The sequence below is a fragment of the Mytilus edulis genome, chromosome 4 (assembly GCF_963676685.1).
Source record: "Mytilus edulis chromosome 4, xbMytEdul2.2, whole genome shotgun sequence".
Taxonomy (NCBI): domain Eukaryota; kingdom Metazoa; phylum Mollusca; class Bivalvia; order Mytilida; family Mytilidae; genus Mytilus; species Mytilus edulis.
This window is the reverse complement of record NC_092347.1, coordinates 96,024,468-96,040,803: the sequence shown is the minus strand read 5'-3', so window position 1 is coordinate 96,040,803 and position 16,336 is coordinate 96,024,468. Positions and strand designations below refer to the sequence as shown.

Here is a 16,336-nt window from a genome sequence, read left to right as displayed (position 1 = left end):
CCAAATTGTTTTAAATAAAATTTCATTCAGAGTACAAATTAGTTCTAACATAACTTAACCGAAAGAAACATTTAGACTAAATTAGTTCTAACATAATTTAACCGAAAGAAACATTTAGACTAAATTAGTTCTAACATAATTTAACCGAAAGAAACATTTAGACTAAGAAATAAAGATAAAACAAAATTGATGTTCATTCTATTTACTGAAACATTACAACTTATATCTAATAGCTATTTTCAGAGTATTATATTATTGTGAAATTTTACCACAACATTAAAATCATCAATTTATTAGTTTCTGTAATTCATTTTCTGTATTTTAAGTCAGCAGTATACATCTTAACAAAGAATGGCTTTTCAATCAGCAAGTTACATGAAAAACAAACATTTCTAGCAATAAAAATAACTATAAATAAATAACTTGATATTACTGAAATGTACTATATGCACATAAAAATACAGATTTGTAAGATACTAAATAAATATTCAGTAAATGGAAATGACGATAGTCTAAAGGAAATCAATCTGCAGACAATCTGTCCATTAACCACAAAGAACATTCTCCTCGTTCATAATGGAAGATAATATATTTCAATAAAAATAATGTTTTCTTTTATATTTCACACTTCCAGTCAATATTCATATAAGTTCAGCTATTTTTCTTAAGGGAATCATTTTTAAATCATATATATGATCAATGATGACTCAAGGATTTTCCAGTTGGTGAAATAACCTTCAAGACCAAAACCTATATTTCAGGGCTTTTTATAGCGGACTATATGTTATGGGCTTTGCTCATTGTTGAAGGCCATACAGTGACCTATAGTATGGGTATTACACATGCTTGCCACAGAATAGCTAGAGACTTATTATCATCTCTGCTAAAAATGAAAAAAAACAATATTAAGTGGACAAAAATTGAGTGTGTTTAAACCTAGAAAGTTAGAGAACAGACAAACATGTGCAGTTGGTAAAGTTTCCTTTTAGGCATAGCTTTTCCACAAGATATATCAAAGTTAAATGCATCTAGTGATCTTAAGGTCAACATATATAGTCTTTACAGGTGTCTATACAACACAAAGACCTCTAAATCTCTGGTACAATACTAACAAAAATTTCATTACACAACTCCTTTTTCTTTCTTTCTGTTAACTTTTCCCGTAAAAATTAAAGAGAAACAACCAAAAGGCATGCATTAATTCAGTCTTAAAGATTTGTAATTGTAACAAATATTCTCAATCCCTTCTGGTTTTGAAAAAGTCCCAAACTCTACAAAATTGTAAGGGAGGAGGAAAAATAAAGGATACATCATGAAAAACCCTTTAGAAGTTGGGGAAACAATTTTTGCTGAGCCCAACCTGTGGAGACTTATCATCATCCGTGAACCCACCTGCTACAGTTCACCTTTGCTAAGGTCAATTGATTGAATGATTTTTCCTTAAGACTAAACACAGATTTTTTTAATGTTTTGAACAGTTGTTTTTTCCTGTTGTAAGCCTGTTAGAAGAATTTTCCACCTCATTAGGTTTATATCTCGATCACAGCTTGAATAATCATATGTTCCATCTTTTATCTTGTTCTTCATATAAACTATTTCATATTTAATCAAAAACCTCATTTCTTTTCAATCATAAATATTGCAAATCCATATGGAACTCACAAGATTTTTTTTTAACTTTCCTTTCACCCTTAAAAAACAGACGTTGACTGATATAATACCTTTTTTATGGTTAACCTATTTTTTCCCCCAAAAATCAACACAAAATTTCAATTAATGACACTGTGACCATCCTGAACTGACTGCTTTATATCAAACTCTTCCCCTTTTTTGGTCAAATAATACATGTAGGTGTGATATAAATTTTCTTATGTGACATACATCCAAACCAAATATAAGCATATGCACACTTAATAGCTTCCATAAGGTTGAATATAGATTTGACCATTACATCCATATCATCTGTGACTTTAAATTCAAAACTCAAGGTTTTTCCATAGTTTTAGTAAAAGAAAAATCAATAAATGTGAGTGAACAGATGTTGAACAAAAAATATATATATGTCATATTATTAAATCAGAATGATTTTTGAATGATTGTTTAAAGGTGATATATTGTTGTTTATTTCTGTGAATCAACAAATATATTGATCTTTTAATGACATTATCAAGAGTTACCTGCTGTCATAACAGTGAATCAGAAAATATACAATAAATTTGATGATATAGTTCTAATTCCTCAAATCAAGTTCTCAGAAACATCAAAACATACACAGTTAATATAAAACAGAACCATTGTTTTGAGAAGGGTAATCAAAGATAAAAAAGAAACAAACTCAATGTTATCTACATATACTTTGTTATTCAAAAATAAAATATGCAGATGTGAAGAGCATTCTCTTCTTCCTTTCCCTCCCACACACACTTTGTTTAATTTCTGATATCCATCACCAATATGCCATATATAAAACAATAACTATAATATCTTACTACAATGTAGATCCTCGGCCTTTAACTTCCTCAGTGGTCTAGATTTAAAACAATAACTATAATATCTTACTACAATGTAGATCCTCAGCCTTTAACTTCCTCAGTGGTCTAGATTTCAGTTCACTAGGGACAGCACATGTTGTAGAGGACTGAATCTTTACATTTTTCTCACGAGACCATTTTACAATCCATTGAAGGTGACAGTCACATCTCAAGTAATCTGATATAAATTCTCTGTAAAATATAAATACATCAGTTTACTACATATTATCTAATATAATATTGTGATAAACAGACTCTGTCACAGTCACATGTTTCTATGAAGTTTAAAGGCATAAAACAAATAATTCAGCTCAAACAAATGATGTTGAGGTCTTCATTTTGACTTGATAGGACAATTTCGCCTTTGGTTATATATATGTGGTTTTGTTGAGTGTGTGTAGGGTTTATGTGAATTGAATTTATACACCATTTCTACACTATCTGATCTGTATCTGAGACAATGCTGTGACCATCAAAAAGATGTTATTATAAAATTTTATAATACTAATCACAATTTTTAACAAATCATTGGCTGTGTACTGCTGATAAAAGCATACATAAGTATTGCTTTTAAACTCTGTCCATGGCCAGGCTATACAAAAAATCCAAAACAATGAAATTGTTATCTGTTATAGCTTGAGCAATGACAATGCTTCCCTTACACTTTTCTCTTCTACTGCTTATCTCCCCTTGCCTCTCTTTCTTGAATATGTGTTTGCTATAAGTGTTTTGTACTGAATAATATAAACAGTGATAAATCAACAAATTATAACACCTTCCCAGGAATCTGCATGTTGTTACATACAACTCTTGTCGTCTTATCAAAAATGTGCTATATAAAAATTACTTTATACTGCAGAATGCCAGATTGCAGAAGATGATTGAATCTGCGTTTGTAGGTTTTTGAAATTAACAGGTCAATATTATTGAGGGACTCAAAGTATGAAGGATATAACAAAATTAAAATGAAAGATAAGATATTTTTTCGTATTCAGATTGTTTATTCCACTCTGAACATTTCTCAAAACAAGCAAAATTAAGAAAAACTCAAATTATTTCAATAGATATGTTTTCAAATAGAAAAAAAAAGTTTACAAACATTACAGCTCATTACTGATTGCCACGATCTGAAAAATCATTTGAAATGCTATCTTCTAAGAACCTTGAAAAGATTCTTTCCCATTATATCCCCTTGTATCTTTAAAAACTATTTAATGGTCTATCTATAGAGATTTTTTATCAAAAATATTCATGTATATTAGTATAACATAAACATCTGCTTTTTAAAGTTATTATTTTCCCCACTTCAGAAAAAATAATCCATAAAAATGAGGTTTATGATATTGATGGAATGTACATCCCTGTTTTATCAGTATTGCTCATCCATGGGTAACTCATGTTATAGTAGGTAGTCTTAATATATACACAATAAATTGAGATTAGTCTTGGAAGTATCATTTTCATCACATAAGGACGCTTTTAAAGATTTTTAATTTTGATTATGAACTTGTTTTATAAATTGCATCCATCCAACTACCCAAGTAATCTGTGGTTCATGATCAATTTGCTCATCTGATGTTTACATATCTAACACATATACATTTCTAAGATTAGGCTTTGCTCATTGTTGAAGGACGTACAGTGACCTAAATTTCTTATGTCTGTGTCTTTTGGTCTTTTGTGAAGAGTTGTCTCATTGGCAATCATACCACATCTTCTGTTTTATATTTAGTGTTTGGGTAGATTCTCAGGACTGAAAATAAACATTTTCTTGTTTGAATTGTTTTGAACTAGTAATTTTTGGGCTCTTTATAGCTTACAGGTCACTGTGAGCTAAGGCTCCGCATTGGAGACCATACTTTTTATACTGTGACTTGGATAGAGAGATGTCTCATTGGCACTCATACCACATATTCTTATATCTATTTAGGACCGACTTTGAATTTGTACATCATATAGTAGTCAGAGTCTAATAATATTGTAGACCACAACTTTTGCATTAGAAACTCTGGAATAACTATAGAAATCAGTTCAATTGATGACAAGATATAAATGTAGAGATTCTGGAATAAATCCAGCAGGCATATTCTCTGACAAATCCCTGCTTCACTGCCAATCTCTTTTCTACTTGTTTGATGTAACTTTAATCGTTTCTTATTTCAATTTTGACAGATGATAAACAAATTTATGATACAAGTTTCAAAATGACAAACGGAGATCAATCAGAGAAAAGAATATAGCTTCCTATTTGTAATAACTCCAGATGTTTATTTCTGTAGCAATTAATCATCTTACATATCAGAACAAATTGAAAACCAAATAGATAAAGATTTTCACAAATTTTTACAGACATATTGCATTTCTGGTATAAAGCATCGGATTCTTTGAACAGATATCGTCTGTTGTCATTTCTATCATAATTCTAATTATGGGTAAATCTAGATCTCAATTCAGAGGAAAAGTACTTTCATACTGATAGAGTGTCATTTTTCTTCAATCATCTTTTATTGTAATAAGATTTTTTGTTTTAATGAAAAACCATGAGCTCTTATAGAATAATGAAGTCCATATAAAATATAATATTCCTCAAAATTAATACTGCTTTAGGATGTGTATAAAATATAATATACCTCAAAATTAATACAGCTTTAGGATGTGTTATTTATATCTTATCATGCTTCCATACGCCTATGTTAGACCCTCAGTGCTCTGTTATTCATATATAACAGCTTTGATTTGAGATTTTACCATATCAATGTGAAGAAAACCTGACAATCCATACACATATAGGAGTCTGATAGTTGGTGTGATCTATTGCAATGTCTAATATTTTTGGTGATTCTAGTTATTTATTTTATGTGTGACTTTATTTCATATTGTCTCAATAAAGAAGCAATATACATGAAATTACAATTGGAAATTTTATTGATGCATTTTCAATATACTAATCTTTTATCCTTCACATTCAAAGCATTACAAAATAAGATGTGTATTGATGCTACCATAGACTTTTGAATATATTTAAACATCTGCAGAGACATAAACAGTCTTTTGTTTGATCTAAACACAGTTTAATTAAACAGGTTTTTATTGCCAATGAAACTTCTGAGCAGTGTTTTATAAAGGTAAAAGATATTTATGCACCTGCTGAAAACAGCGTTTGTTTATAAAACAACACTTGTCAAAACCATTAAAATTTAGTGTCTTGAATTCTAATAAGACCTCATTTTCTCATGTGCCTAAAGTAATTTTTTTCTGTCTTTTCGATTAACCTTAAAACTGGAACAATCGAAGCATAGTTTCGGCGTGATTATCTGGTAACATGTAATTTTTTTTAATTTTTACACAAATGCTCTCACTATGAAGTTTTTATTTTATCCTACAGTAGAGTTTTGCAGACAAACAACCACTAGACTGAGCAACCTGACAACACACTTACATTTTCCTGAGAGAAATCAATGGATTAAAGGTTCCCTCTGGTATAGTGTTGAACTTGTTGGAAGAGAGAATCCTAAAAAATATAAAAGTTAGTTAAGACTTTGTATCTACAATTTTGGAATAAAATATGTTTATAATACCATTTTCTTCTTCTTCATAAAATCTCCCATGAAGAATTAGTAAAAACAAAGGTATTTACCCTTTTTTATATAGGAAACATGAGTCTTATTACATGTATTATCATCTAAAATAAAAAAAAATAAAAACTTTTTACCTCTTTGGATCAGTGTTTGAAAAAAGAATCTTCCACTTTTTGGTTTTCAATCCTATCTTCCATTCTTGCCAAAATTAATTTTATAATGATTTTTCGACTAAAGCAAATTTAGCTATTTAATGGAAACCAATTTAAATGTACAATAATAACATAACACTATCAAACCACCATTGTAAGATTGTTACAAGAAGAGAAGACAGGTTCCCAGCATATCTATCTGTATGTACCTTTCTAGTCAGGAAATAAACAAACTTTATAATTTGAAGGGTTAACAGCTAACGATTCATTTTCTGGTACACAAAGCTATTTCCTTTGATTGATAATAACATTACAGAAAACTGAATCATACTCAGAAACTGTGTAAAAGTGAGAGATTCTGCAAAGTTAGTATTTTCCAATTAGTGCTGAAAGGTGCCATAAATATTTGATAGAATTCTTTTAACACTAATGGGTTAATATGTCTCTGTTTGATAATTGTAAAATATATGACTTTAAGGCAAAAGGCGCCTTCTGATGTGTTTTTTACTTTCCATAATTGAGATTATAATTTTGCAATCTCAGTAAGGATTATTACCCTTTTGCATATTTTACTTTCAGAAAATTATTAAAATTTCCACACCCACTTTGAGGTGGGAGTATATGCTATGGTAAATATTCCAGTTTTCTACACAAATTATTGGATCAGTTGTATGTAATTACTATGAATTGTAAAACTAACAAGCTATCTATAAATATTAATTCACTGAATAAATTCCCCGATTATCCAGTGACTAATTCACAGGGATACTCATCCAACTGCTGTAGGTCGAGTAATTTGTCATAACAGCAAAGAAAAATGCAATAAAGATATTATTAAAGGAAAAAAAAAAAAAAAAAAAAAAAGAGTTGTCTTAAACATTCTAATTCTGCTGTTGTTTTTTTCTATGGTCGGGTTGTTGTCTCTTTGGCACATTCCCCATTTCCATTCTCAATTTTAATTGAATAGAAACTGTGGTGTATAAATTACAGCTTATTCAGATTTAGACAACCAGTAGTTGATCTTAGCTTGCTGATTACTCTATTATGTAAATATTTTCTGTCTATCTTTATAAGTTCATGAATTTAAAGATATTTGCTTACATAATATAACAATATTGTTTATTTAAGGACAATAACTCTCATATTGGGAATCATCTGATAATATTGAGGAAACTTGGAAGTAATTTAGATTTTGATAATCATACCATGCTTGTTCTGCAAATTTCTTTTTATGGCTTTTAAGACAGCTATTTGCATTTTACCATTATGTTGAGATTTGCATTAAAAATGGAGGATTCTAACTAAAACTCCATCTTTGTGTTTAACTGTTTACTGGTACTGATCGTACAGGTAATGTGACAGAACTACTACTTTATTTGAAATAAAACAAGAATGTGTCGACAGTACATGGATGCCCCACTCGCACTATCATTTTCTATGTTCAGTATAATTGGGGTCATAACCCTAATTTGGCATTAAAATTAGAAAGATCATATCATAGGGAACATGTGTACTAAGTTTCAATTTGATTGGACTTCAACTTAAAAAAAAACTACCTCAACCAAAACTTTAACCTGAAGCAGGACAGAAGGACGAACCAACAAACAGACGAACGAATGAACGGACAAATAGATGCACAGACCAGAAAACATAATGCCCCTCTATTCTTAGATGGGGTATAAAAATTCCCAAACTAACCAACAAATTGACAAAGCTATATCAATGAAATACACACATGAAAAAAAAATACCTGCTCTAAAAGTTACTTCTTATTCATTTTGCCCACTTGATTTGTGCATATTTACAAAGACATGAAAAGCAATGGGAACTATATTTCTGTGTAAATAGATTAAATGGCTGTGTCCTGGTTGGTTATGCTGGTGCATTTGAAAAGAAATTTAACCATCAATACAAAATATTCAAAATAAAGTCTTCCACATAGCTATTTAGCCAGAAAAAGAACAATTTGACATCAAAAGACTTAACCTCCTTGAGTCCTTGTTATAGACTAGTACATAAAGTATACATGGAGGTTAAACATTCTTTTGAGAAGTGACTCTCCCTGTAATGTATCTGCAGGTAGTTGACAGGTATAAGCATGTAGTTGACAGGTATAAGTCATCATTATAATTCATTATGTCTTCTTGTGTGTTCTTACACGTTGATCAATATAAAAACAAAGGCAAACATTTCTATCATTCTTTTTATTATTATTCCAAACTTTTGTTATAATTTTACTTCATGTTATGCAACACCTGACTATTGTTGATGAATATATAAATGTTGCCCATAAAAGGCTATCTTTTGGTTATTGTTGTTGATAAATATATAAATGTTGCCCATAAAAGGCTATCTTTTGGTTATAATTGTTGATGAATATATAAATGTTGCCCATAAAAGGCTATCTTTTGGTTATTATTGTTGATGAATATATAAATGTTGCCCATAAAAGGCTATCTTTTGGTTATTATTGTTGATGAATATATAAATGTTGCCCATAAAAGGCTATCTTTTGGTTATCATTGTTGATGAAATATATAAATGTTGCCCATAAAAGGCTATCTTTTGGTTATTATTGTTGATGAATATATAAATATTGCCCATAAAAGGCTATCTTTTGGTTATTATTGTTGATGAATATATTAATGTTGCCCATAAAAGGCTATCTTTTGGTTATTATTGTTGATGAATATATAAATGTTGCCCATAAAAGGCTATCTTTTGGTTATTATTGTTGATGAATATATAAATGTTGCCCATAAAAGGCTATCTTTTGGTTATTATTGTTGATGAATATATAAATGTTGCCCATAAAAGGCTATCTTTTGGTTATTATTGTTGTTGTTAGGTTACTGTCTCATTACAATATATCGAACTTCTTCCTTTATTTATGATAATATAGCTAAGATTGCCATGATATAATTACAATAAATGGACTTGTTTTATTGTCATTTCAGGGCTTTTATAGCTGTTCATCTATATAACAGCCCAACAATGTTAGATTTGTGAATTTGCTTAAGCAAACTATTTTTTGTTCTTCCCTGACCATGATACTAAGATATCTTGGAACCAAATTGTGTTGCACTGTGCCCGACGAACTAGACCACACAACCACCTAGGGTATTTATATATATATATTAACAGAAATTTCACATTTTATTTCATTGTTAAAACCTTGAGGTCAAATAGAACTTACAATTTCTGTAATTTTGGTAATCCTGTAAATATAGAACTGTTGATACTTCCAATCTTGTTGTTAGACATGTCCCTGAAAATACATTGTACATATATATATATATAATACAAACATGCTTGCTCATCTTATCTAAATGGTTTGAATAAAAGTTGTACGATTTTGTTGGTTGAAGCTTTATATAAAATTTCTTGAACATATGATTTCCCTTTGAAAGAAAATGCAATAACATTTAATAGGATGAACAGACTGACAGACAAATTGACAAACAGACAGAGGCAAACCAGTAAACGTTCCTCCTTTGGATTGTCAGTATGAAACAGGGGGGGGGGGGGGGGGGGGGGGGGGGTAGTAATTAATTCGAGTGCCCCCACATCATCATGAATAAATTACAGTATCATTTGTCTGCAATTGTAATGTTTTATCTTACTTATTTCTAAATTTGATAAATTCAAAGTATTCTATATCATGTTTATTATAACTCTAAAACACTTATTTTTTATGTTATGATGAATTATGCCATAATCTTTCCAAGCACCTGTATGTCCTTGACAAATATTTTTTTTATAAAGACTTATCCCTCCTAGGGCCTCTTCAATGTTGCTATTTAAACTCTTCTGGTTGCTTTTGTACAAATACTTTTTATATCAATAGGAACAATTGTTTAAAAGGAACCCAATATGATGAATTCACTCAAAAAATCAATTAGGACGTTATCAAACAATCAACTCATTAACGCTGGCGTGACATTAGCGAGCCATTTGAATTCCCTCTGTTTACAATTAGAACTGCACAACAAATATATCCCCAGCATTGAACCAATAACAAAGGGATTTTATTAAAGAGATGAGAATTGATCAGAAGTTTTTTCAGAGTACTTCATTTTTCATTAATTCATAATTGCTAACATAACCATCAGTCTGCTTCTTCATCTTATCTTCTAATGAACACACAAAATATTCTGAGGGAAGAATTAAATATAGAGATACTTCATGTTTTATATATACAAATGACATATTCTAACAGCTATAAAATGTTCACATCTAGCATAATGGATATATTTGCTACTAAAATCAAAAATAACATTTTCAGATTTCCAAAAAAATAACATATGAGTAAGATAAGAGGAGTTTTGAGATATAAGAATTTTAGATAATGAGATTCAACAGTATTGATATTGTTGTTGTAGTTTGTCTTACTTTTAAAGAAACAGTTGTGAAAATATGTAAATTACCAAAATATAGTAACTGCACCTTTAAAAAGACCGAAACTCGTCATAATTTTTTTATAAATATTCAAGTAATCTACATTTTGTTGTACCATATCCTCAAGTTTTGCTTATAAAATCTCGTAATGTGACAATATACCCCAAAAACTTAGTAAATTTTAATAATCATGACTATTTCACTGTAAAAAGATCAAAAGCAAATATTTGTAATGAAAAAGTAAATATTTGTGATGAAGTTATTTCAGAAAATGGTTAAGGTTAAAACCATTGACATTTATATTTGCCATCCTTTTTTGCTTCTATGTTTTTGTGAGAATAAATAACTTCACTGACAATTGAACTATGACAGTTGTTCTCACAACTGGGAATAAATTACAAACAAATTGGACCTATTAGTGTAAATTATCAGCAGATTTAAATTGGCCAAATCACACCTAGTAATACTTTTATTCAAGTGTGAAGTTGTTTCTGGAGCTTTTCCATACGACTTCTTCAAAAGTAGTTTTAACAGTAGTTAATTAAATGTTCATTATGATTGTGGTATGACAAAGCACACAGGAGCCTCGCTATTAAAACTTTAACCCAACAGTTCAATTTAAATCTTTCACTAACAAGGTTGTCTCTTAAAAGTGAATAAAGATGGCACAGATTACTTTGTACGCAATTTAATTTTTCTTTAAGGGAATTTGTCATTGTAATAAAAGTTAATCAGATTGACGGGACACCACACGATGACTAGCTATTCATTTCTCCTGGGTGCTCGGTGAAATCATCTCATAAGATTTAACATGTTACCTATGGTATATAACTAGTAGTATTTTTACCTATGGTATTAACTTATTTATCGACCTAATTTTTTCCATCTATTTATGACAAGTATTATTACCATGATTCCTATGAAATAAAAAAATTATTCACCTTCTTTTTTTCCCATTTACAATTTTTACAAACTTTAACAGAATATAGACAATGAAAAGAGATATTTTAAAATATTACTCTGTATAATAAATCTTTCAGATTTGATTTTTTTATTTATCAGTAATGTTGATCAATTCAATACTTCATCATGATGAATGTTTACATATTTGATGTTTGAGGGATCAATTAAATATCCTTTAAAGCACAAGGTTTTTCCAAAAATTACTGTTTATAGCTACAGTCCTGGACAATAATTTCTTATTGTTAGTCTCTTTGGGCTCTGACCTCAACAACTCACCTCAAGTAGTCACTTAACTATGAAAATGAGGTCAAGGACAATGACCAAATGACAGATGGAAACTTCATAACGCAAGGCATCTATATACAAAGAATGAAGCATAAAGGGTTTTTACTTTCTGAAATATCAAGCTTTCAAGTGTTAGATAACGCCACTGTCGAATCACTATCCCTATGACTATGTATCAATATCTGTGACAGAAAAAAACATATATGACGTTAATAGATTTTCAATGATACTTACAGTTTTTCCAGATTCTGGAGCCCTTCAAATACATTGGGTTCTATTAGTGTTATTTGGTTGTTACTTAAATTTCTGAAATCAGAAAAAAATATCAATTTTTGAAATGATTGTACATATGGGGAATGACCAAACATGGTATATACATCATATATAGCAATTCGTTAGAACTTTATTTATACTAGAACACACCTGTGATATCGCGGGTCTGTGACTGAATTAAAGTATATAACTATGCGTAAGCCTTATTTTAGTATTAGTATTGTGATCTGATAAAGTCATGCCGATTATAAGATACACAGTTTTCTCTGCTTTCAAATCTTTCTGTTTGAACCCATCGACCTGGAACTTATCAATTAATGGTAATATTAATTATTTGGAAAACAAAAGGTCCTGGAATGGAGTATTTTTTAATCAAAGCATTGTTCTATATTAGTTATAAATAAAGTTGAATTCTTTGATTCGCTGTTTAATGTCATGCCCACTAACAAATTGAAAACTGTACCTTCAAGTCCAGATTTTTAGTATTCGTATTGTTATCCTAGAAAGTCTTACTGATTAAAATAATACAATAGGGGAAAATTTGACAAGGATTGAATTTAGTAGTGTCAACCCTGTGATTATGACCCGTGCACGTGTATATAGCAAAATCCTAAATACACCGTTTGGTGGTGCGCCTGTCAGATGCGGAACATACAGATAAGGTAATAGGTAACAGGTGAATATACTATTGGTATCGGTATCAGATTCGACCTGGAACTTCTTAATTATTGCCAATATGAATTATGTGAAAAACAAAAGGGTCTGGAGTGGTGTAATTTTTAATCTACACCATTGTTCTATATTAGCTATATATAAAGTTGAATTCTTTGATTTGTCGTTTTTTAACCCCATGACAGCTGACAAATTGTCCCCCATTATTTTAGTATTATAGATGATATGTACTATTTGACTTTGGGCCTTTAGATTAAATTACTTCCCTTTATAGCTGTTGATTGAAAATATAAATTATATCAATTTTGTAGATAATCCAGTCTTTTTCTGTCTTGGATCTGATGTTGGGATATATTCAAATGTTGTGTAATTTTACAGAAAATGATTTAAATTTGACTAAATACAAAATGGGAAGGATAACATATCATGTTTTAAAACTAGTTGTCCAAAACTTAATTAAGCATACAAGATAAAAGTTAGTTAACCTGAAAATTCAACCTGCAAAATGTTTCCCTACATGGGGGCAAATCATGAAGATTCTCTTCTTTTATTCATGTTTATATTTTGAGTTTTTTTCATTTTTAACAGAAGCAGGTGATTAAACTGTAGAGTTATAGTTAATTGTACATAACTTTGATGCAGTGGTATAAATTTTACACCCAATACCCACACACTCTCTTATAATGCATTTCAATTTCACATTCTGAAGACTTTCTGAGCATTAAATATTCCAAATGCTTTTGAGATATTGATTTGAAGACGTATTTCCTTAGATTGACAAGTGCATCTTGTTTGATTTAATTTCAAACAATTATATAATCCTGTTCAATACCCTAATTATTACATCCTAGAACAGGGCTTCAGTTGTTTGTGTAATTAGGCCAATTATTAACAATTCTTGGTTTAAAGTGTGCAGAGTACCATATCCATGAGACGACAACCCACCAACCCTAATCATTACATCCTAGAACAGGGCTTCAGTTGTTTGTATAATTAGGCCAATTATTAACAATTCTTGGTTTACAGTGTGTGGAGTACCATATCAATGAGACGAAAACCCACCAACCCTAATCATTACATCCTAGAACAGGGCTTCAGTTGTTTGTATAATTAGGCCAATTATTAACGATTCTTGGTTTAAAGTGTGTGGAGTACCATATCAATGAGACGAAAACCCACCAACCCTAATCATTACATCCTAGAACAGGGCTTCAGTTGTTTGTATAATTAGGCCAATTATAAACAATTCTTGGTTTAAAGTGTGTGGAGTACCATATCAATGAGACGAAAACCCACCAACCCTAATCATTACATCCTAGAACAGGGCTTCAGTTGTTTGTGTAATTAGGCCAATTATTAACGATTCTTGGTTTAAAGTGTGTGGAGTACCATATCAATGAGACGAAAACCCACCAACCCTAATCATTACATCCTAGAACAGGGCTTCAGTTGTTTGTATAATTAGGCCAATTATAAACAATTCTTGGTTTAAAGTGTGTGGAGTACCATATCAATGAGACGAAAACCCACCAACCCTAATCATTACATCCTAGAACAGGGCTTCAGTTGTTTGTGTAATTAGGCCAATTATTAACGATTCTTGGTTTAAAGTGTGTGGAGTACCATATCAATGAAAGGACAACCCACCAATAACAGAAACACTACAAGGAGTCCACATACAGTTCTCAACAAAAGACAGGTGTCTACAATATGTCAAGCTTTTAAAACATCTGGAGACAACAACCCAACATCACAAATAACTGAAACACTTCACAGAGTCCACATACAGTTCCCAACAAAAGACAATATATGTCAAGGTCTAACTCATCTACAACTTCCATCTTACTATTTCTGTAGTTAAGCAATGCTCTGTATGTACATGATATATATGTACATGATGTATGTGCGATTTCACATTTTGAGTACACATGTACACTTTTTTTTCTGGGCAAACTCACATCGAAATATTTTTTTAATTCATAATCTAAAATAAACACAATGCATACACGTTGGATTATTTCTTTATGGCCTAAAATGCCAAAGAACTAGAAAACATTTTTCAATAAAGTTATTTCCCAAGCTGAATAACAATTTAATAATTGATAGGTCATCTTCTAGTATAATACACTCAGTTAAAAGAAATCTGACTGAGCCATCTTGGTTAAATCATTGATTCTAAGCACCCTTGTGACCCTCAACCTATTAAACTTGTCAAGAGAATCAATATCTAAAACCTATTTATTGATTAAACAGATAAATGTATTCAATTTGCATCACAAAACAAAAACTTTTTATGCCAAAGCTAATAACCTGAATTCATTACAAAGAATCAAGCAGATTTATATGAATGTACAATGGATATTTTAAATCACTTTTTTAATCATGTTTGGCTATGATCAGGTTAATCACACTTATGTTTTGTGATTTAACAATAATTTACATTTTATATAAATTCCTTTGGTAAGTGATTTTGACTCATCATCTGTTGTTATATCAGTGGGAACCATCATATTGCAGAACACTTCAAATAAATCTAATTCTTCCTATAGCTTGACTTGTTATTTATTAACCATGTTAACAATAGAGCTAAGCCTTTCCACAGTGATACATGCTATTATTCTAGACAGCGGCCCTTCAACTCTGATAGCTATCATAATGCCAAACATTAACTGACTGCAGATTTCAGAATACAGCTCAAAGCCTCTATTAGTCTACTGGCTTCCCTTCAACCTGGCTTTCACAAAGCCTGCTAATACTTGGCTATTCACTTCATAATAGAATTAGACATACTCAGATCTCAAAAAGCTACATGTAGATAGTGACATACTTCACATAAATCTTATGCTAATGCTCAACCTTCATCCTATCAGCCTTTATCAAGCCTGACGGAATGTATCTATTGTCTTGATTTTAAAGATCAGCCTACAGCAGATATTGACTTAACAATATCCCCCCTTTTTCACACAACCCACCAGTTTATGGCCATAGGTACTAACTTAATAATATTTAGCTCAGCTGTTAACCCAACCGTCACCATCTTCCTACTTTCCCCATTATAAATCTCTATAGAACCCCATCAATAATAAGGAATCAACATACTGTAAATTCACAAACAAAAATTTCATGCATTTATTATAGCTATTTTGTCATTCTAGACTTTTATGCGATTTCAATTTTTTTACGATTTTGAGAAAAATCCTGTTTAATTCATATAAATATTTTAAAATGCGAGTTTAAATTATTGCGTTTTAATACAACTCTGTTGCATTTTTCGTAATAATAAAAACCTAGAAATAATTTCTGAATTTACAGTAATATATTTGTCTACTACTTAATAATTTCCAGATTTAAGCAGATAGCAATTTGTTTTCAGTAAGAACCATGGTGTAGCAAAATATCCCACAAGACTAATATGGGGCCAGGTGCAATCAAAAGCACTTATTAGGGATATAGAAGGATTATTATTCATGTATATCTAGCTACT

The 16,336-nt window shown here is 30.4% G+C and overlaps 1 protein-coding gene across 1 annotated transcript in view; it reads right to left on the bottom strand.

Moving 5' to 3' along the window:
* LOC139521168 (adhesion G protein-coupled receptor A3-like) overlaps window positions 1-16,336 on the bottom strand; it is a 72,206-nt gene that overhangs the window by 43,642 nt on the left and 12,228 nt on the right. Inside the window, exons 3-6 of the mRNA XM_071314475.1 lie at window positions 12,142-12,213; window positions 9,458-9,529; window positions 5,971-6,042; window positions 2,560-2,723 (exon numbers count right to left, since the gene is read on the bottom strand). Of these exons, the coding sequence (XP_071170576.1) occupies window positions 2,560-2,723; window positions 5,971-6,042; window positions 9,458-9,529; window positions 12,142-12,213 (380 nt within the window). The remainder of the gene's footprint in view (window positions 1-2,559; window positions 2,724-5,970; window positions 6,043-9,457; window positions 9,530-12,141; window positions 12,214-16,336) is intronic.